The following is a 23,290-nucleotide window of genomic DNA, read 5'->3' on the forward strand; positions in this document are numbered from 1 at the left end:
AGAGACAACTACAGCACAGAAGCTTGGACACGCACTCACACAACACGGCCATCAGAACACCCAAGCAACAGTAACACATACATGTACTATTGGATTTCATTTTAACGACTGAGACCACAAGGTTGCTTTAGTCACCTTTCCTGTGAAGATGTTGTTAACAAGGGGACAGACCCTAAGTTAACAAGGATGTGTTACCTGCCTGCAACCCTTCTTCTTCACAATCTACACTTGTACACACTAACTCTAACTAACACGTATCAGATGTTGCAGATTAGTACATTTGAAAGGATACCAAACTACCCAGATGTAATTATAACAACATACACAAATACCAGAATGTTCAAAAGTGGCTCTCAATGTGACCACCCTGGATCCTGGAGTAACTATCAGAAATATCAGTAAAAAGAAATGGTCACTCAAATTACTAAAAAACACACAGCTTCAAGTGGACCGGCGACGCAAACAAAGTCATCTTTTAACTAACGGCACACCGGCGGCTTCGTTCTGAGCGACTGCCTTCCTCTGTAATGTGTTGTGGTCGCTGCTGGCTGCTGATGTTAATGCCCTTTAGATTGCGTGACACTCTGCTGTTGCCACACCACAGAGGTCATTCCAATAACTTGCCTCCCCTGGGACTTACATCTTGCAAAATACACAAACCAAGTCAGGCCATTTACACACAAAGACATGGCACGGACAAACACACTCACACACCCTCCATCCAGTAAAGTTGATCTGATGCGCTCTCTTTTCAGTTAGCAGGAGTTAGCGATGCAGCCCGGACCTTTTTTAGTCAAATCAATCGTCTCTACTAGGTGTGTCACTGTGACCTGTCTCACAGCTTTAGCTGAACATACTTATAGAGAGATTCTAGATTCCTCAGGACTGAGACACACAAAAGAACGCCTATTTTAAGTTTTTTTTGCTGTAAACTTGATCAAAGAATTGCAGTACGGAAGGCTCACATTTAGAAAAATGGCTACCATTGTTAAATTACATATTTACATTCAATTACATAAAATCTAATTGACAACATAATGGGACTTTACCCATAAGTAAACATACTGCATTAGCTTTTCTTTTTCTCCCTTGTGTCACATATACCTCAAAACCTCCATGAGAAACCACGAGGAACGTCAATCCTCCAATGTGTAAGAAATAACTGAGTCTACACTAGCAGATAATATCACTGCATATCATGAATCACAAAAATATGGTAATTAATGGCTTACTTTTATCATTGAGGTGGTGTTGCTCCATATGTATTACGAATAAATGTTTTTTGTTATCTCTTTCCCTAAAACTTTTTTTTTTCCGTATGAATTCACCCTAAACAAGGAATTTCCATCTGTTTGATGTGTTCGCTTTCCTCTCTCCCCCTCCCACTTCGCGCATCTCACATCCATATTAACAGAAACCCCCTCTTGCGTCTACCTATCTGTGTAGTGAGCGGTTCCTGAGGGAAAGCATGGCGCTTCAACACCTAGCGCTTTTTAAGTTAAAAATAGTGCTCCTCCGCAAACGAAAAGGTTATCCAATTAAAAGTAATTGCCCGAGAAGAGGATTGGATTCACGGGTCTTGCAGGAAAATAAATAAATAAATAATGACAACAAGTCGCTAACGGCCTGTTATTGCATTATTCAGCGTGATGTCCCCCAATCTACATCCCCCCCAGGTCCGTCTCAGTCTCTCCTTTCTCATAATTTACCATAACACATCAAAGGTTTTTAACTCTTAATTCAGAGTAAGGCGTGATGATTTGAGACGGGACAGTGAGACACAGAATATAAAAGAAAGCAGAAAAAGAGAGAGTAAAACACCTGAAGGAACTCAATTTGCTGGGGTTACTCGTGTAAAACATCTTTACCACAGTGGTTCACTTCATCATCAGTTGTCCATTCAATTTGGTTCAGTTCACCTAAACCCAATAACATTTTTGTCAAATTTGCTTCACATTTCTATAGTTTTTATTTTGAGTCGGGTTAAAATGACTCCGACAAAGCATGAGTAACACGTTGTAGCCCGGTGGCGATCGATGAAAAGGCCGCAAATGACCGGGTTTCGGGCAATGCGAGCTTTCGCAAGAGATTGAGGGGAGCTTTTAGCTGAAGAGGACAATTCAGGTGGACGTCGTGATTTCTACATACACAACATACACAACGTTTATGCCGAGGTTCCTGCCCCAAATGATATGGAGGAGACGTTGACCCCCTGGGAGCCAGAGTGCAGCCGTAGATCCCTTCTGGCTGATCCAGAGTCAGGGCTGAAAACTGGAGGTCACCGTGTTCGCTTTTGGCTTTGGAATGACCCGCTTGAGGAGTTAAGAGTCATCTCTTTTTGATGGTTATTATGTGACGTCTTTGCTTTGGTGCTGTTTTTTTAATTTTTATTATTGCCTTTCTTTTCCTGTTTTCTCCCTCAAAAGACTTTTTTTTAAAGGGGCTGTGTAAATAAAGTTATTACAAATATTGTTATTATTGTATAAATTACCTCAAACAGTTCAATCAAAATAGTAGAGTCACCAAGCTTTCTGCCCCTCCAGCAGCAAGTGAGTGGTTGCAATGTCAGGCTGTATGTCTATAACAACAAAAAGTGTTTAAACTGTTTTGGCACTAAAGTGTCTCTGGACGTAAAATAGAAGCTGGGGGCCGGCGATGCATTTAGTTGTGTTGTCAGTCACCTTAAAGCAGCACCATGAGTTTAGCCCCCTTAGCAGCATACATGGTGTTTATGTGTACAGAACCTCCTTGTAATTTGACATCCACTTCATTTTGTAGTTTTACAGACATTTAAGAAAAGCTGACCTTTACAATTCTGACAATCCTCTTCTCTCTCCCTGTTTTATACACACAGAATTCATCCAAACAGTGCTTGAAGAGTACACAGACACAATAAATCAGTAGCAATCCATCCCTCCGTGCGCAGCTGCCATACCATACAATGAATTTGAGTAGCAAGGAATCGTTTGCAGGTTAACGATAGAGAAAGAGGCACAAGAGATGTGGATTCAGTGATGTCCAGAGACAGCTTTCATTATAACTAATGCAAAATGAGAGTAGGGCCTTGACAATAACACGGCAGACAGAAGGGAGGGAATACCAATGTCGTCCTCTATTCGTTCCGTGCTCCGCAGTCTTGTTGCCAGGAGTGGAACAGGATTGTTTGCCTCCACCTCTGTTTTCCACTATTAGTCTTACTTTCTCCCTCTTGCCCTTCTTCCTTCCATTTATCTTCCTCCTTTACACCCCATTTTCAACTCTGTGTTCCGCCTTTCCTCTATCTGCCGCGTGTCCCCGTTCCCCTGCCACTTTCCTTCTTATCTCTATTTCCATCCTCCTCCTTTCTTTATCCCTTTCTTTTGTCTCCATCACTCACGAATCCTGTTTCCTTACTCTGCCTTCTGCTCCATTTCCATCTTTGTCGTCCCTCTGTCAATCACCTCTCTATGTGTCTCCACATTTACTCCCAACTGTTTCTTGCCCCTCCCTCTGTAGTCTGTTGCATTATTCAGTCGGGGCATCTTTCATTTTTGTCTTCCGTCTACCCGTTTGAGATTACACTAGAAGGGCCACGGCAAAGTGAATGAACAGTCTTAAGTCTGTCATTTATCCTGATGTGCTGTCAAACACCTGAGTGAAGCCTAGTAGGATGATGGAGAGGGGTTGATGGGGTGGGGAAGAGCAAAGAAAAGGAAAAGAAAGTGGTGCTGAGGGTCAACGAGTCAGAGGACAATTTGTGTAGGTCTCTCTCTCTCTCTCTCTCTCTCTCTCCCCAACAGACGCCTTTCTTTTGGCTTGTGTGCAACTTAAACAGGAGGTCTGTACCATCGGGCCCCTCCATTAAAGTGCCATATGAGGTTTATATATATATATATATATATGGCTTTTGTTGGAATGGTCCCTTTCTCTGCAGCACGAGGCGCAACAGAGTCGCATGGCAACGGCTCGAATTCCAGGCAGAAGAAGAAGAATCCGCCAGTCGGAAACGTCACGCGGACAGAAACCAGCGGAAGGAGGGGCTGGTCTCGCGGTTCGGGTTCTGAAGGCCGACGAGTCCAAAAGGGTGTGGTGCGGCAACAGGAAATCAATCTGGTGAAAAGAGCGAATGAGTGAGTAGGTGGAGCGGACTGAGCACCTGGGAGCGATTGAGCTGATGGGGAGGGCGTGGCTGACGGACGCGCCGGATGAGCCAATCAGATGAGGGCGGCACGGATCGTGTGAGAGCAGAACCGCGGGGGGGGGGGGGCATTTCTTTCACACAACAAACACACGGGGGGGGTGGGGGGTACAAGCGCGCCTGGACACTCCGGGGGCCGTGGCCAGTGGCCTCATTGATCCCGCCGACGCCAAGAGGAGGCTTAACTCTCAGCACTCGCTTGGACAGCGCTCACTCAAAAGCTTACAGGGCGAGTGCATGTTTGTGTGTCCCATTATTCCATAAGCTGTTGTGACAGGCCTGTGCCTCGCTCTGTGAGGCTTCGGAACGATTCGGATTCGGAATCACATGTGAGCATACGACGTTTTTTACTGTTTTAGATGATACTAGATACGGATACCTTAAATAAAGAAATAGATGAATTAATGCAACAACAAATAGCTTGTGCTAAGTTCACATGGGTTGTTGTTACAGTCCAGTAGCATAGGTTTGGATCCATAGTCGTTGGTATCCCCACAACAATACCACATGGGTATGACGATATCATGTTTTGATTATATGCCCCTGAATAATTCTGTTTATATTATTCACTGTGATGCAGGGGGCTTTTCTGCTTATATATGTTACCGAAGACAAAAGCTGATTACTGATCACTAAGAATTTCAGAAATAGCTTTTACCACAAAAGCCAATTCAAACGCATTTACAATTAGCTCTTAGTCCTTTTAGAGTTAATGTCACTGTTTCCCGACCTGGCCTGCGAAAGCTATTACATGCCGGACCTGGACGCTCGTTAGCATCCTTTTACTGACTCTGGTTACGAATATTGTTACTTTCATAATTAAAACAGTATTTGGCTCAAAAGGTAAGGAGCTAACACCGTTAAGTCACCTGAAAACATTACATGATCATTTTTATCAATAGTTTTTCTAGATAGTTAGCTGAAAACCTGCCATGTCAGGAAACAGTGACGTTAGTTCTATAAATAGAGGTGCAATTTTTTGTCCCTGCATACACATTCATCATATATAAATACTGTAAGAGAAAATATAAATCCATCCAATCACACTCTTATTCATTGATACATAAACACTAGCATGTCACCTTCTAGTCGATTGTCCTGCAGCTAATTAATGGGCCATGAAGCAATAACTACTCAGTCTAAGCGTTCAGTAGGTTCCCACACAGTCATTTGCATTAGCAAAAATCAATATGTTTGGGCAGATGGTTAAACAGACTAAGAGAAATATTAACAACAGAAAAGTAAACAAATTCAATACAATAGATCCAAAATCCTGAGCATAGCTATCTTTCCTAATGCTTACCAGACTAATTATATATCCGTACATTAACAAAGGCCTCACAGTAAATGCGTCTAGGAGTTATTCTTTTAGAAAACATTTTTTTTTTTTTCTTTCAGGTTATCACAGTAACCATTGGAAACAAATGAATATTATTCTATTGAGATGAGGAGGAGGTCTTGAACCTAACATGTGATTTTCTCCTGACGGTGATTATGAGAGAATTATAGGCTACAGGTTTATTGTTTAGAATAGTGCTCTGAAGAAGGCTTGAACGATCTTTAGCCAAATTATTTTTCCTTAATTGTGTAATATGGTGTGATGTCTCACCATGGCCTAATGTGGACAAGATTATATTTAATATCATTACATTATGTGAACTTTTTTCTGAACCATCCGCTATAATGAACATATTGTTCTCTCCCTCGTCCCTTTCTCTGCGGCTCTTCCCCTCTGTTTATCTGGTCTTCTTTAGCCTTCTTCCACTCTCCCTGGTTGTCTCCAGCATTATGCTAACACATTTAAAGGCATGCTCCTGCTGTGCAGAGTAATCCTTCAGTGAAGCTGCACTCCCTTAATGTGTCTGCGGGGCCTCCAATTGCTCCCAAACCGATCTATCTCTCGGATGACACCAGCCCCAAGGTTAAGCCAGGGTTACACGCAGGCTGCACAAACCCTTACATTTACATGCAAGAGCATACTCGCACTAAATGCATCTGCACATAGATGGAAAGTGCATTTTAAAAGGTTTAGTTCTTCTTTTCAAGATTTGTCACTCTTTTGGCTAACGCAAAGTATATATTATGTATCTTAGTATTGTATTGGGCAATGTTCACTTAATAACTAATGACACACGTACACACACACAGTCTTATATAAAAACCAAGCCATATGCCGCTATCATTGCAAACCATGCATGAAATCGCATAAACATCCATATGTAGACAGCTGTCCAAAAGCATAAAGGGATGACCTTTGTCTTGATGTCAAACCCACATGAACTCATGAACTCAAAACAAGGTTTCATGGGCCACTCTGATATCAACATTCTATGATACTGTGGAGTTGGAACATGTATTTAATATCTCCATCACCTTCAATTATTTCATGATTTATTTTCAAAATGAAGTAAGTTGTAATAATAATACTTCAAACTGTTGCACAATTCGTAATGAAAGACAGCAGTTCAAGGTCAGCAGAAACAAACTGACAAAACTATTCTGAAGAGCTTGATGTTAATCAAGCTTCACAAAGTTTGTGAGCATTTGTCGAAATTGGCTATCTTGACGTCAAAGCGACTTTCGGGAAAAGGATTTGGTCATCATCCATATCTTGGTTACCGCGGGAACATCTTTTCATCAGGATCTGAGACGGAGGGGGGTTCGTGTGATGGGAATTTTATTAGACTGCTGTTTCAGGGTCTGGAGATATAGGGACAACAGATCCTTCTATGGGGCTCAATTCCAACAACAGCACTCAAGGCAAAGCTGTGTTATGTAATGTTCACACACACACAGGGCCACAATGTGCTTGCTAGCGGTGATGGTTTGTGTGATGTGAATGTCCCCTTGTCTCTGCTATTCTGCAACAGAGAGTCTCATACCTCCATGACCTCTGGCGGGACACAATCTTCTGCTTCTATACAAGCACCAGTGTCACAGCGAGAACATGGTGATGAAGCTCCGTTTTTTTTACTCATGTTTTCAATGAAGCAATTGAATGTAGCTTAACTCCAAATGTGCACATCGTTGAGGAGAAATGGGATATTTAAACATGTACAACGCTGTTTATCTTGAAACCTTTTTCGTCATTTCCAAATCAACTTGTCTGCTGTCAATCAAAAAGGCTGGTAATCGTGTACAGTTTCAAACCTGCAATGACTTGATCCTCCTCCCAAATATACCGTATGCTGTTTGCCTTAAGTGTTGTTGGCTTTCATCTTGGTTCAAAAACTTTCAGAAAACAACCCACTGAACCACACTTCACTTGTAGATTGTGTAATTAAATATAACTACCCCATCCTTCACTTTGGCAGCCAATACCCCTTAGATGGAAAATGTTCTTAAAAATACAGTACCCAACTATTTTTGAAATGGTGTGGCATTTATTCAAAATGAGTACTGCCTGTTAAAGCTCGGTGTGCCATTTCGGATCAGAGCTAAGTGGGTGTCACTCTGGCTGCAGACAGATGGGAGATCCCAAGCTGAAACCAGGATCTTCTCATCTATGTCTCTCTCGCTCTTTGCTGCCTTTCTCCGTCTGCCTATCTCCGTGCTTTATCCGGGCGTCAGTGCAGGCTGTATTGTCACTCGTGGGCTTTTATTCTGTCAATTTTGTACGACTGCGTTGGGGGGTTCCCTATAGCAAAAATACCTCAAATAGTCATTTCATGGAATCAATCCCTTTTTGTCAGAACAGAAAGAAATCAACCAAACTGTTTCTAACGAAGCAGTGTATGTGTATTAGGAAAGCACAATGTGACCTTCGCCAGAACGACCATAATGCTTCAGCTCTCATGCCAGGATGACATTCATAGTGCCATTTTTTGTTTTATTTATGACCAGTACTTTATGTTACAGTTAGGGACACTCTAAATACTTCTGAGTATTCATGGAATTAGCTTCACTTTGCTTATAATGCTTTAAGTTGTGCTTCCCTGCCTTTAGCTCCATGTAAATTTCAGTGAGGGAATATCTTTTCAGATCATTTACTTATTATGGGGCGATATCAGGGGCGCATGGAGTAGCGTGCTGCGCTGGCAGCCGAGAGGTTGGCGGCTCAAATCCTGGCTCCATGTGCCATGTCGAAGTGTCCCTGAGCAAGACGCCTAACCCCTAATTGCTCCCCAGGCAAAAATGTAACGCAAGGGTTTAAATGCAATGTAAGTTGCTTTGGATAAAAGCGTCAGCTAAATGACATGTAATGTACATTTACAATTACTGCCTGTAAAAAGTTTATATCCGAATATTTGACGTTTAAACGTCTTACCGTCACATAAACACCTGGTGATCAGAACAACACTAAACAAGACGGAAAGAGGCCTAAGAAGGTTCGAGGGGTGGGGTATAGATACCTAGTAATAATGCAGGGACTATGTTAGATAAATATTTGAAACGTTTTTTTTTCTCTTGCCTGATCCAGGTTGCATTTAATGCCGCATTTATTTTTCTCTTCCTTACACTTTTATTGAGCACATCCCGTTGAAATCACTGCATGCGTCTCTCTCTCGATGTAATTCTTTTTATTTCTCCTGTCAATGTGTCTCCCTCTCCCCTCTCCTCTCGTCCTGATGAGGCCAGCCCCTCCATGCCGACGAGACTGATGGAGGGTGATTAAAGTGCAGTCTCATCTGGTGGCAAAACTGACCTCAATCAGAAGTATTCTACCAAGAGGACGCTCCTCCTCTTCTCTGTTTCCATTCAATCCATCGCTGCTCCAAAGCATATTCCTGACTCTCATCCACCATCTTTTATCGTCCGTGACCCGCTGCCTCAGCGTGTCAGCGCTCCCCATCCCTCCTCCTCCCACTCTGTCCTCTCATTTCTCATATCCACCGTCCACTCACAGTGATCACTCTCAATTTGTCATCATGGGCTGTGTTGTTCTCCGATGGTAATCTGTCCTTCTGGACAACTCTCAAATTTGTTATCTTCAGTTTTCAAGAGTTGGGAAAAAGGCTACTCTTCAGGATATAACTTCTGAATATCTATGCAAGCATAATTGCGGAAATTGGGGGGAAAAAAGTAGTTTAATCAATTAAATTGTAATGTGTAAACGTAAGAAAGTACAAGATGAGGAGCATGTGGTGTAACCGGTAACAACTTACTGCGGTTTCTTTCCATCATTTATTTAGTTGAATTTGATGGAACAACAGATGTAAACTTTCTTCTGCAACATATAACATGTCGTCTTATGGTCAAGGTTTGGCATCCGTAGTCACTGGAAATGCTCAACACGTTTCTGCCCGTTACCTCGTCGGTTTAGCTTGCTAAGCTGAGCCAGATGGTAAAACAATATCACTGCAGCACAAACCCCAAGGGAGCGAGGCGGACTTGATGCTCTAAGCGTAACAACGTTGTTGTTGCTTTTTTTTTTTTTAACTGTAAATGATTGAGGAGCACCGGGCACCGCTAGAAAACCCCACGAGTCCTCTGTCCAACTCCGACTTAGCTAGTGAGTCTTATGCTAAGAACTGAACCGTGGGGAAATTACTTTCATGGAGAGTATAATAACTGTTAAAGCTTGTTGACATGAGACTGCTCTTCTCTCTCTTTTTTTTTTTTTTGGTGGAATGGAAATCAGATTGTAATTTGCCTCAGCGAGCTCCTCGTGCATTCAAAGCTGCTCCTTCTGTGTTTGCATTTCTAATCATGGACAGTATAGTGTTGATGTATCAATCGTACCTTCGCTTTTGGCATTGCAAAATGTAAGTATGGATTTTAGTTCAGTGTTTAGAAAGAACCCCATTTTCTTCATATATTTAAATAAGCCCGAGCTCAAGATTTAAACTGTAACATTTCTCTGAGTCTCGGTGTCAAAGGCAACGTGAAAGGTCAGAGTTATTATACTGAGCTGATAAAATCCTTTAGATCGCTTGACTCTGGTAAAGTAACAAGTTGACACATTTGTTACTTTAACGTTCAAGAACACGGATCACTCTTATTGCGCAATAAATTCACATATGTTGCACGTGTGGACCTAAAATAAAGGACGGCAATCTCAGCGTGTCCTTCTATAAATGTCAACTGTAATGTGTGTTGTCATGGCAACATCCAGCCACGAACTAAATAAAACGCTTTCCAGTTTTAGCTTTGCAATTACTTCAATACATCACGGCTGTCAACCGGAGCTACACTTTGTGACTTGTGTGGAAAATATGTGATTCCCGCAAACGTGCCCAAGTCCACCCAGCAGTGTGTGATGTATGTGATGTGTGTGTGTGTGTGTGTGTGTGTGTGTCATTTTCTGGGGCTGATTGTAATCTCCAGTGAAGCTAAAGGGAAATGCCACTTTGTTGCTGTGTTGTTGCTATGAACGGACAGAGGAGAAAAGAAAGAAATGGTAAACAAAGACATTTCCTCTCAGTTAGCAGAGATTGTGCATGTGTTCGCTGGTCCTTTTTCCCGTCCCCGGCGAGCAGCTGTCACATGACCTCTCCCATATTTCAATGAGGCAAGCTTGGAAACAAATATTGTCTTCCGGAGTTAAGGGCACTGAGTTCAAGCCTTTATATACAGTATATACAGTATATATATATTACATAAGTAATAAAAACTGGTGGTACGGTAAAGGCACTAAAGGGCAGAAGGAGTTTAATTTATCGTGGCGTGCTCCCTCCGCGACACTCTTGGGATAGTTAGGAAAACACATGCTATCTGGAGAATTCAATCGCTCAGCCACCAGAGGCATTCATCTAGCTCTGCTGAGCCGGAAGTGATGCAATCACACCGGCCCCGTTTGCAGTGATATTTAAATCCTTTTCTGCGTGGATGGTCTGGCCAATTGGAAAATTGCTCTTCCTCCGTGCGTGCCCTGTTTTTGATTTGATTTGTAAGGAATGTTTGTGTCAGTGTGTAAGTGCGTGTGCGTTACCGTTGTGCCGTTTGATGTGATATTTCTTTTTTGTGAAGATGTGTGCGTGTGGCCACACTTTGGGGCCTAATCCACGATCCGTCGTCTGCCAGAAAGAAACGTCTTCTTCCCATTGCATCTTTTCTTTCTCCATTTGCACAGACTGCTAAGTAGCCTCGCAGTTTCAGCCTCCTTTTCAGAAGATGCAAAAAAATAAATATATTTTTTTTCATTTTGAGCTTTGTGACTGATGGATTTGAAAGTAATTTCAAAGCAAGCAGAAGCAGTTGGTCTCTTGTTGACCCACCACTCAGCGCCAGCTAGAAATACTTCCGTCAGGTAGAAGCATGTTTTTGGTAGGCGACAAGATAGAAAAATGTCCAAGACACAAGGAAGATTTTAATTATGAACATTTCTTTCTTGTTGCTTTACCTTTGCTTTGTGCATGTGAGGGAATGAGGCTTTTTAAGAATGATGCTTGTGATGATGATATTTTGATTGCCATGCCACCTAAAGGGTTAGCGCTTAGCGCTAACTGATGTTTAATGTTTGAATGGCATTGATTCATTGAAGTTGTTCCCTCTCGTTCTAGATCTTTCTGCATATCTCTTGATTTTGCCTTTTGCTGATTCGAATGGAAACTGTCACACCTTCCTGTTTGCCTTTTGTCTCAGAAATTCTCCTTTTGATGTTCACTGTCATGTTTTTAAATTTATCAGATGCACAATTGTCTCTGCATTGTTTGTTTCACTTACACACAGTCAATCATATCATCGCTGTTGTGTTGGATTGTTGAGGTGTATAATGAATGTACAAAACTTTAATGTCAAGATTATTATTAAGATTAATAATTGATTTAGTTATAATTATATAACTAATAAGAGTATTATTGCCTAGAAAGTAGAAAGGCAAAGAAACATTTACCACTGCGTTTGTCTTAGTGAAGACATTAGAGGGCTCAAGGCTCTTGACATTTCAGGTAATATGCATAAAACATCTAATACTTTATACACATTCATTTGCACAAGCAATTGAAAGTATATCAACACAAATGTTCTCACACACACACACACACACAGCAGTCACATCTGACAGTCTTTGAAGTTGTCAAAGTGTTTTCCTTCTTTCTCGCATGTTGTTTTATTCTTTGTTCCCCCCTTCATCTGCGACACACTTGTATCTGCCACTCAGCCCGGTAACAAAGACACATTGTTACTGCAGCTCATTTAAAAGCATGTCGGCTGGTAAAAATTCTCTTTCAGAAAGTAAGTGAAAAGCACATTGATCTGTGCACAAGGAGATAGAAACCAGACTGTTTTGGTTGGGCCATAATACATCATTGTGTTGGAAGATGGGAACCATTTCTTAAATGCAAAATATAGAAACAAACTTTGAATAATGTAATGTCATGAATACGGTCTATTGGTGTTGTATGTGGAAACATTGCGTGTGCATCAATTATACAACTACAACTTTTTTGGCAGTAAATAAAAGTGAAAAAAGATGATGTCAGGGGACATCTGATTAAACCGGTAATTATTAGTGTGTGAGTGCAAAGGGGTGGATGAAAAAGACGGTTTCAGAGGTCTTTTCCTCTCGCTTATGACTTTTTCTGAATCCAGGAAGACAGACAGATCACCTGCTCAATTAGGCCTCTGCCTTTTTAGGACCTCTCTCTTTGAAATCACATTTTACCTGAAGAAAAATGCTGGACCAGAAGGGAAATCGTCCCAAACTTTTTGAACAAGTATCGCAGAAATACACAGACACACACACACACACACACACACACACCCACGTCTGCCATTCATCATTCAAGCCCTTTGTACATTCTAGTCCAGGCAGTGGCGATTAGAGTGGAAATCAATTTCAGGTGCCCATGGTTAAATTGATATCATTATGTTTACTGCAGGCTGAATAATGGATGACTGTATCATTATATGGGGAAGTAATGGGACGAGGCAAAGCACAGGTAGACAGCTCGCCGCAGGTGAGAGCTATAATTAGTGTCTAGTTCCTGGCACACCCATACATGTGCCGATGCATTCATAAGTGCAACTGTGGGATCACGCATGTAGCCACGCATATTAAATGATGGCAATTCAAGCTGCGTGATGAATCCATTGCAGCCATTGTGACTATTTTGGGGAGATTTCTGCAGAAGGAATACATCAGCATTGCGCGTGTCTTGGAAGCATTTCTTAATAAGGCCAATTGAAAGCTGGCTTGTTGAGATGGCAAATGAGATTTCTACCCAGTAGTCGTAGACTCTGGCTGCCTTTCGTTTCATTGTAAGCACCTGTTCACTTACTTTGCACAGCAGCTGGTTGCCTACTGATGTTGGTGTGGTGAAAAGTGGGGCAAAACGATTCATAGATTACCTATGCTGCATGTATTTGGACACTAATCACATTAGTCTTCCCTGCTTTTTTTTTTGCAAAATGGGACAGTAAATGGAATGAGATAATATTAGCTTGTGTCTATTGTAAAAAATAACTGCATTTGGTCACAAGGATACGTGCAAAAAGATTGTGGATCTGTGGAATATTAGAAAAAACACTGTGTATGGCATTCCCCTTTGAGTACATCCTCCCGCAGAACTTATTGGTTATAGAGGTCAAAAAATTCATGAGACACCTTTTTATAGAACAACAACATAAATCCTTAACCTTGAACTCTAATCAATGTGTGGTTCTGTTCTGAAGATAATGAGACATTCAATTTATTGTTAAATCTTGACATTTGACTTGACATGTACTGCAAGAAATGCGTGTTAAAGTGATTTAATGTTGACACATCATTGCATCATACATTGTGACAATGGACCAGGTGTATTGGCTATCAGGTAAAAGCACTGTACTCTGTTGATTAGATGCTGGTCTTCCATGTGATGGTAAATATCTGATCCACAGGAACAGACAGTGGAGTAGCATCGATTATCAGCTCCTGCAGACACAATAAGAAAGCTTCATTTAGTTTACTTAATCATACATGTTGGTACCATACTGCACAATAATGAAAGAGTTTTCACGGCACGTCTACTACTGCACAATCTTTTGAAACATTTGAGTACAACACAATGACTTAACGATTGATTGTATGTATTGGTTGATGTAGTTTTTAAAATGTTTCATTTGTTTTCCTGTACTGCACAAGTGACCCAAGAGTAATATTGATCCACACCAGCGCTATAAATATAAATGTGTAAACAAAGAAATAAGGAGAGAGGATTCTGACTTTGACCCATCACTCATTCTGTCATCTCCGTTAGCTGATTGGATGCTGTCGCAAAGGCCATTTTAAAAATAATGGCACTTGTGAACATCTACGCGTGCCAGAGTGGAAAAACCCTCCCGACAATGGTCGGAACGTGGGTGTGAATAATTGCCTGTGCACACACTTAACCTGTTAGCCTGCAATAGACTTGTGACATGGTCTCTGTCGTATCCTGCCTCCTGCCTCGTGCATTCTAAGCTCCCCGTAAGGCGCCCCACAAAAAGCCACTACAGATAATTCACGTACAAATGGAACTTGCCCTTGAGATTTTAAGTCTGCTTAAAGTGACACGTGAGAAAATGTGAACTACTCCCATCCTGTCCCGTACGTTGTATCTGATTTAAAAGGAAAATCCCATTTTGTCCCCGTCATGGAAAATAAACAGGGGTCACAAACAGGGGTCACATGCTAAGCCATACAAGCCAAGCTTGTACATGATGATTATACGTATATATTGTAAATGTATAAATAGGGTATAAAGAGGTCTAAAATGATTCAGAATAAAGCACGCTGTACCAGACGCCCTCTCTGTATTTAAGCGACACGATGCCGGCTGCTAACAAGTCAAGTCGTTGCTCTTCCAGACAATACTTAAGGAGATGAATGGATTGTCTTGCACTGAAAAACCACTTATTACCATATGCGTACTGTGTCATCCTCATTCCCTCTGTCTGCTTTTTCTCTGCCCTTCCTCCTCCCGCCCGCCCATCTTTCATTCTCCCTGTTTATCTCGTTCAGCTGTTTCTCTCTCCATCTGTTCGTGGTGACGCATTCTCTCTCTTTCTCCACCGCTGTCTGCCGTCCTTCACCCTCTCCTTTTCAAAGATGGACTAACATTTCATTATTCACCGATCTTTGCATCTCTAACCCACACAAACGACACACACACACACACACACACACGTGCACACAATCCCGAACCGTTCTGACGGTCTTCATTTGTAATTCTCGCCCTCTTGCTCCTCACAGTCTTTCTTCTCCATGAACAGTAAATCAAGAGCTTCCGGCTTGTTTCACCTCCGGTTATCGATGGAGCTGCTGCAGCTCTGATTCCTATTAGTGAACTGAGTACAAACACGGAGTATTTTAATCCCAGGCCACAAAGAATAGAGGGACGACAAGCTATCTTCTAAAACTTGCCCTTGTTTTCTGTAGTAGTTTGTGTCAATATTACCCATCATGCACCTTGAGTTGGACTGTAATAAAGTCCTGAACCCTCCCTCCCCTCTTTTCCAATATCTCCTTGAATGATCTAAACTCTTCTAGTGATTAAAGAAGGTGCCCATTAGCTAAATAACCTTGATTAAATGTGACAGCGTGTAGCTCTAGCTGAATGTTGTAATTGCCTTTGACCCTCTGATCTCTCTATTAAGGACCACGAGGAAAACTAGAAATAGTAAGAATTCCCTTCGATGTAAAGAACTGACAACCTGTTCTCATGGTGTCCAACTGGAAAAACCCACTCACCACATTGTAAGTACTGTAACCGGCCCTTTATGGATTGGGCCAGATTCTCTATCACAGTTTTTTCGCCGCAAAAACCAATGGAGCAGACACCGGAGCGGGCGGGAGGAAATGACTGTCATTTTGCATGAGCAGCTCTAAAACCGCTGTCGTATCTTCAGCCACGTATCCTTTACAAAACAACAGTCGGCGGGAATGCCGAGTTGATTACAGCTGTCAGATGACAGAGTGCGGCACAGCAGGGGGCTGTGAACCGGAGCTGGTTTTTTTTGTTTCGTTGTAGTGACAGCTTCTGACTGCCAGGGAAATGCTCAATCAATGTGAAGGCTGCCGTACTTAATGATGACGCAGGCTCCCTGATTGAAGTGTGTAAAGGCTCAACTATTGCAATGCAAACATCAGTGTTTTACGCATGACATCAGTGTTTGCATTTTGGACAGTGATTAATATGTTCTGAGGGTCATTAAAGCATCATTTTGGGGGAATACATTTGTGGAATGCAACAGAATAGCCCCGCTTGTATGTTCAGCAGTTAATACATGGATGTTACATGAAGATGTGGATTGTCAAATGAATCAATTATGTAAATAAATACAAATAAAAACGATGTACCATTTAGTTTCTGTCTGTGATTGTGTTCCAATAAATAAGCATGACTTGACTCTGCAGGTCACAGCACTGCACCGTTCCAGAAAGCAGCATTTTAAGCACTTTTAACAGTGAATGTTAAAACTGACCCAACTTGCGCCACGTAGCGGTAACACATAGATATTTGGATAAATGCATGAATTGTACCATGACTTCATGTACTGACCTGAGTGTCGAGGTTGTGGGTAGGCTTCAGTGTGCGTGGTGTTCCAGACCCGTCCGTCAGGGTTACCTCCGGGATTCTAACGCGGCCCGCTCCCCAAACCTTCACCTGGCCCAGGATCAGGCCACCAAAGAGTAGCTGGTTATGGATGACCTCACTGGTGAGTGTGTTCTGGGGGGAAACAAGGACACAGGGTTATTACTAAGAGATGAAAAAATTATGTACTTGATTCACATTGGGTGAAATGTATTCTCATCCATCTACTTAGCCAGAGTCATTTAACATTTGAGTATGTTTCTCTATGTCATTGGTTTTATATTCAGCATTTTATATTTTTTACTTTCAGCAGAGATGGTTTAATTGTCTAAATAGTTTTACATCTATGCATTTATTACGATAACACTGTGAGGGACACACATGTTTGGGCAATTAACCAGAAGACTAAGTGGTTCTCACTTTGTAAATAACGGCATCACACTGAAGGTCTAGAACTCATATGGAGCTCCATCAACACACACACACACACACGCACGCACGCACGCACCCACACATACACATTCCAGATACCCTTCCAAAATGGCAGACAATCTGCTAATCTGCCAGGCAGCCCTGGCCTCATTGCCCAACTTATCCTCATCTTCTCACATCTGCCTGTTCACACAACAACACACCCCTGCACAAACAAGAGCACGCGCAAACACAAAGACACACACAACACCCCCCCACCCCCACCTCTTTCTCTCTCTCTCTTACCCCCCCTTTGGCTGTCAGACAGTGTGGCTGTTTTATCGCTGTGTGAAATTGCTTTGGAATGAGCCTGATGGTAGGCAGAGGACAGCCACAGATGTTTGGCCATGGTGACTCTATGTGGGTGTGTGTATGCTGCAGACGTGTGCGTGCGTGCATGTGTGTGTGTGTGTGTGTGTGTGCTTGTTAATGGCTGTCCGTCTGTGATTGTGTGCCTTTGCCTGGCTGGGAAGCAAATAGGGCTGGGTTAGTACCATTAGTCAAAGTGATTAGGCGGTTCCTGATCAAACTGTGGCCTGCTAAACATTCTCTACTTAAATATAAGATTCTCTTCTTCTGAAACTCAAGACTATCGCATCATTAATGCAAAACCCAAGCTCAATTATACACTATAAATATATATATATATATATATGTGTTTTTTTTGCCGACCTTTTATTCCACTAAAAACAATTAGGGTCATCCGTAGATGGAGCGCATCTAATGGCTACAAATATTCTGAAGGAAACATTTGTAGGAAACAAGTGACAAAGTAAGTACAACAAACAATTTGAAATCAATGTTCTTGCTTTAGTGGAACCACACCGTGCTCTTTGTGTTCGCGATAAGAGGTATCTCGTACTGGCGGATAATTAAGTGCAATTTCATGCCAAAAAAGTACGAGAAACGCTCTGCGAGCTGCATAACCACAGCCACAGCTTCTCCGCTCCAACCACCTGGACTCCAGGTGTGTGCCGAACAAGCAAGAAGGAGGACACAACAATACAATCACAGTAATTATCTCCACAACCTCACAGTTTCAGTTGTGTTACACACCGTGGAATATCATTTCTTCAAGTCTTTATGAATTCAAGTTTAATGAGGCTGGATGGACTCTACTTTTAGCTGAAATTGAAATCTCCACCTTAAGAGTTTTGAATAAATTCTGCGCTAACGGCTTCCAACGGTGAACCTGTGGCCTCCACTGTTACATGGTAAACGTGTGCTCATTGTCCAGCCTCAGTGCATGAGGACCAATAAGAACAGATAGGACAGAATGGACGTGACATGTCGTTGGATCTTTGAACTTACGGATGCTGCCGTGAAGGAGGTCAGTAGATATTCTTTTTTCTCCACTGTGTCTGTGGAGAGAGAGAGAGAGAGAGAGAGAGAGAGAGATGCTGTATGAAAGGCTGAATCGTTAAAGCGTCGCATGGAACAGAGGCTGGGGCTCCATCGATAGCGCACAGAGTGCACAGCTCACCCCGTGGAAGTGAAAGTCAAACATGTAGTGCAAGAAGAGCAGAGAGCAGGCAGGTGAGCAGGCGCTGCAGCGAGAGGCGGAGCGGACTCGACTAACAGGGGCACGCTGCGCAGGGGGGGGGGGGGGGAGCGAGGGAGGAAGGGTGTGTATCTCAGTAAGTCAAAAAAGAAATTCATTTTGAAAACGCAGTAACTGCAGGTGCCTTTGCAAACGCCTTTATGAGATTTAGTCGTCAAGAACTAATGCAAATACAACTGAACACTCTAAACGTGAACATTTTTCGGTAGTGTCGTTGCTGTTGCCGTAGGTGACAGTGAGAGGATGTTTAAGACTGTACTGGATTCTCTTCCCCTCCATTCTGCTTCATCTTTCAACCCTCACATCTTTAACGAATGCACAGCACACATTACAGCCTTTACTCTGTTTAACTACACGCATTCGGGTTACTTAAGAACTTAAACTGTTTAATCTTTCACTTGGCATGTGCTTTATTTGATAAGGCCACTTGAGCCAGGATGTGTGGCAGCACCTTCACGCCTTTTTATCTGCACACCAACTGTCATAATTAAAATGTTATATTGTTAAACTGTTTATTAATTAACTTTGAATGTGTCTGTGTGTGATTTTAAGTACCACCAGCTGCTTTGCAAGGTCAACTATGGTACAATTTTTCCTCACAGAGCATTGAGGATTTTCAGTAGTTAAGTCTATAGCAACGGGCACCTGAAAGCAGTAAATAATTGACGTGAACTGGAATCAGCTTTTAAAAGGTGTCTATGCGTTACTTTGATTTGATTACTGACAGGGGCCACTGGGCAGAGGGTGTTCGAGTGTGACCTTTCACTCACCTATCCCTTCTCCATCATCCCAGAAAAACGATCCGCTGGCAGCTCCGGTGTCGTCAAGGGCAACGATCAGTCCTAAAGGATTCTTCCGACTGAGACGGAATGGGCAGAAAGAGTTAAAGGCAGATCGCTACAGGACGACATCTATTTATACCTACTGCTGAGGACCAATGAATTAACATTTCTACTGGGGGGATCCACCTGATCTCACCTTTGTAAATGGTGGTTACACATAAATGGAAACCCACCCCCCCCACACACACAGACACACACACACGCCTCACACTAAGTAACACAGGAGGCTGATTTGTAGTTGTGTGTGTCATCGGCCATGCTGCGCGCACACTTACCTGTAAAATGTTGTGTTCTCTGGTTTCTGCAAAGGTAAGATATATCCACCCCGGATATGAAGGTTGATATGTTCCAAAGGTGTGGGCATGCTGAGCATAGAGCGGCGCAATCCAACGTCCTTGGCCTAATGAAAGCAGCATTGATTCCATTTGAATAAAATAATATGAATATGATTGGTATTTTGTATAGTTATTGTTTTAATGTGTGTTTTTTGTAAATGTTTATGTGAAGCACTTTCAATCCGTGTTGTTAAAATGTGCTGTACAAATATATTTGCCTTCGCCTCGCCTTGCTCAGTAATTTAACTTTGATTCATTTTTTTAAACTTGAACTTTGTGTGGAACTGGCATTCGTGTGCCGGTAAATCACAAAGCATGCAGTAAAATACATCTGAAACATAACAGTCCTTCAATTACATCTCCAAAGAATTCTTTCCAAATTTATTACAGTATTTTACACCCGTCTCTTCTCTAACAGTTTACACCTCTCTGTGCGCCTAAAGGACACGTTTAATGGAGGTTCACCAAGTTCAGAAGGCTGTTTCTCCAGTTGTGTTTGGCTCTGTTCTAACAGAAGGGGAGTCCGCTTGCTAGAAGGAAACAGTGTGATTGGCAGTTTGTCATCAAGGCGCCTTCTGCAGTTGTTGCGCAGTAAGTCTGTGATTATGTCATCAAATGTCAGTTGTGTTTGTGTTCATATGCTCTGGGCCGCTTCTCCAGTCTTGCCTTAGTTTTTTTTTAGACGTAAAGCAGCTCATTGAAGCAGGATTTAGATACAATGCTCAGACCTAAAGTCATATGTCATGCATTGTTATTTCATCCACACTAATAATTAAATAGGATCTCTTTCAACAACAGATGCTTTCATTAATCTTCAATGTTATGTGTCGTTTCAGCAGGGTACTTCATTGTGCAACACATTTGACAATAGACTTTTGGGCTTTTGGGCTGCTCCGGACTCGGACTCACCGTGTGGAAGTCGTACCAGCGTGCGTCAGGAACATAGCCATTCACGCTCGTGACTCCCTGTCAATCATAAAGATATTCAATCAAAAGAACAAGCCCAACCAAATCAGAGAGAAACACAGGGCCAGGAAATCGACTGACATATATCCCCGAAATGATTGAAAAGTTGCACGTGTGATGTCTATATTAAGGCAAAAGAGCTGTGTGAGTTGGTGCGTTTACCGGGTCAAGAGCAGGGGTTATGAGAAGGGCCGGTCCCCAGAGGAACTGCTTGTAGATGTCCCACGTGGCTTTATCATTCACAAACCTGTGACACACAGATGTCACCAGACCAGACCGTTAGTGGCACTCTGTCTTGTGTCCTCGGCACAGACGAAAACTCAAGTACTCATTCAGATTTCAATGGTTTGAAGATGCAAGCCAAAGATCCCTGCCAGACTCGCCCTGCCAGCTCCTTAAATACCATCTGCGACTTTATAAGAGTCTCTTAAAATGAATGAATATGTTTTTCTTGTCATACAGTTCCTCACATTCACACATGGGCGCTTCAAAGAATAGCTGCGCTCTATGTTATCCGTCTCACTAGAATTGAAATGGAAAAATGCCTTGCTTAAGGGCCGCTTAATGGCACTTTCAGGGGCAGAGACGACACTTATTTTTCTTCCAAACCTTTCAAGATGTTTCAGGAGAAAAGTCACCAAAGGCACCGGTTCCACCTCCATGCTATGTCTATAAATATTTTTAGAACCATCCCACACTCACAAATTGAACGTAACATTTGTAACTGATATGGGAGGCTATAAGAGCAAGTTGAAAATAAAGATGAGGATTAAAACAATTTAGCTGAAAAAGTGTTAGGGCTCTACTTAAATGTTTTGTCTTGTCTGGCTGCTATCACGTAATATATAATAGTCATATATCAGGTTATCTTGGCAGTAAATAAGGAAGAAAAATCCATCCAGATAATAACTTCATGATTTGATGGCTGAGCCTTGGATAAAGAAGAAAAGATGTCCGTGCTTACTCGTGCAAGAGTGGTCGGACCACTGTGCTTCCTTTGACATGAGCCTCATACATCAGCGTGTACAGGTAGGGCAGCAGGCTGTAACGGATGTTCAGGACGTCCCGGGACGCATTAGAGAATTCAGGACCCCAAGCGACAGGATCCTGCCTCTGAGGGAAAAATAATGTAAAAATGGTGATTAGACAAATTAACCAAAATGTGAACAAAGACATTACTGCTAATGCTGACTAGAGATTCTAGACTCTAAACCCATAATTCAATAAACATGAAAGTTTATTGGGGGATCCCCTAATTCAGTGATTTTACCCCTTAAACCCCTCAAAATATTTCTTCAGCCCCGCTGTCCCTACAGTGTGTAAAACATTTTTCTAGGAATTAAAGCCTACACAAAGAAGCCTCTTTGCCACTTGTTGTTCATTCCTTTCAGCTGCTTTTCTGTTATTATTAATTTCAACCACAAATGTATTTTATTAAAATTATTAGAGGTGCCTATATTGATTTTATTTATCATGCATAACTCTTTAAAAAGAGAAAGTACCTGCTGCACTGTCCTAAAGAACCCAGAAGGTACTAGTACATTTGAAAAAACACTACCAATGTTGAGAATCAGTTGAGCATCGGTTTTAGGGAAACGCCAAATGGAAAAAGTCAAAAACATCCACTAAGTTTAATTACTTGCAGCTCACTTTTTGAGGAAAACAATTCACTGCTTCAATAGATGGTTGATTTGACAAGCACAGACAGAGGAAAAAGCATCAATCACTTTAACATACATCCATGGAATAAATGTACATTGCACACTCTGGTTTATTTATCTTTATGTGTTGATGCTTTCTGGTTTGAATTTAACAACAGGTTGAAAATGCGTTTTACAAGGTGAAGAGAGGCTGACACGAGATAGCCTGTAGCAGTCTAGTCTATAGTCTAAAGTCAATTGGCCTGCGTGCATTTACACTGATAAATGATGCCCAACTTATTGTTCCGCACATCGTACTGGCATATGCCAAATGTTTAATTGCCAACCTGTATGACGGACCGCAAAGAGACCAGGACAGAAGGAGAGGACACCGTGTGCTGACATTTTGTAGTAACGGGCCTCACTAAATGCATTTGCTCATTTTCTAGAATTATAGCGCCGAGAATCATCAATCTGGTCAAGTACACACACACACACACACACACACACTGAGGAGGAGACTGAAGCCTGTCATCAGCATATGCTTCTCCCCTTGATATACGCGTATGGGTATGTGTGTGTGTGTAATTGTCTTGGTTTCTGCTTCATATGCATATCACTGTGCGTGTGTGTGTGTGTGTGTGTTTGTGGATTTCACACTGTGGCAGTAAAGGATGAATCTGTGTGTATTTGTCTTCTGTCTTCCAATGTAAGAATAAATATACCATCAGTCCTCACCGAGAGCAATACAAGTGACAGGCATTTCCCTTCGCAGGTGCAATTTGACAAGGTCAGATTTGATAATAGTTATTAACTGTAGCCCAGTGGTTACTAAATACAGGCCCAACAGCACGCGGTTGA

General features: G+C 42.0%; 1 protein-coding gene across 1 annotated transcript in view; it reads right to left on the minus strand.

Moving 5' to 3' along the window:
- Positions 1 to 13,773: 13,773 nt before the first annotated feature.
- si (sucrase-isomaltase) overlaps positions 13,774 to 23,290 on the minus strand; it is a 51,839-nt gene continuing 42,322 nt past the window's right edge. The window contains exons 41-48 of the mRNA XM_037463803.2: positions 21,754 to 21,902; positions 20,952 to 21,036; positions 20,733 to 20,789; positions 19,764 to 19,888; positions 19,417 to 19,505; positions 18,397 to 18,446; positions 16,582 to 16,749; positions 13,774 to 13,973 (exon numbers count right to left, since the gene is read on the minus strand). Of these exons, the coding sequence (XP_037319700.2) occupies positions 13,896 to 13,973; positions 16,582 to 16,749; positions 18,397 to 18,446; positions 19,417 to 19,505; positions 19,764 to 19,888; positions 20,733 to 20,789; positions 20,952 to 21,036; positions 21,754 to 21,902 (801 nt within the window). The 3' untranslated portion in view covers positions 13,774 to 13,895. The remainder of the gene's footprint in view (positions 13,974 to 16,581; positions 16,750 to 18,396; positions 18,447 to 19,416; positions 19,506 to 19,763; positions 19,889 to 20,732; positions 20,790 to 20,951; positions 21,037 to 21,753; positions 21,903 to 23,290) is intronic.

This window comes from Pungitius pungitius, chromosome 3 (assembly GCF_949316345.1).
Source record: "Pungitius pungitius chromosome 3, fPunPun2.1, whole genome shotgun sequence".
Taxonomy (NCBI): Eukaryota; Metazoa; Chordata; class Actinopteri; order Perciformes; family Gasterosteidae; genus Pungitius; species Pungitius pungitius.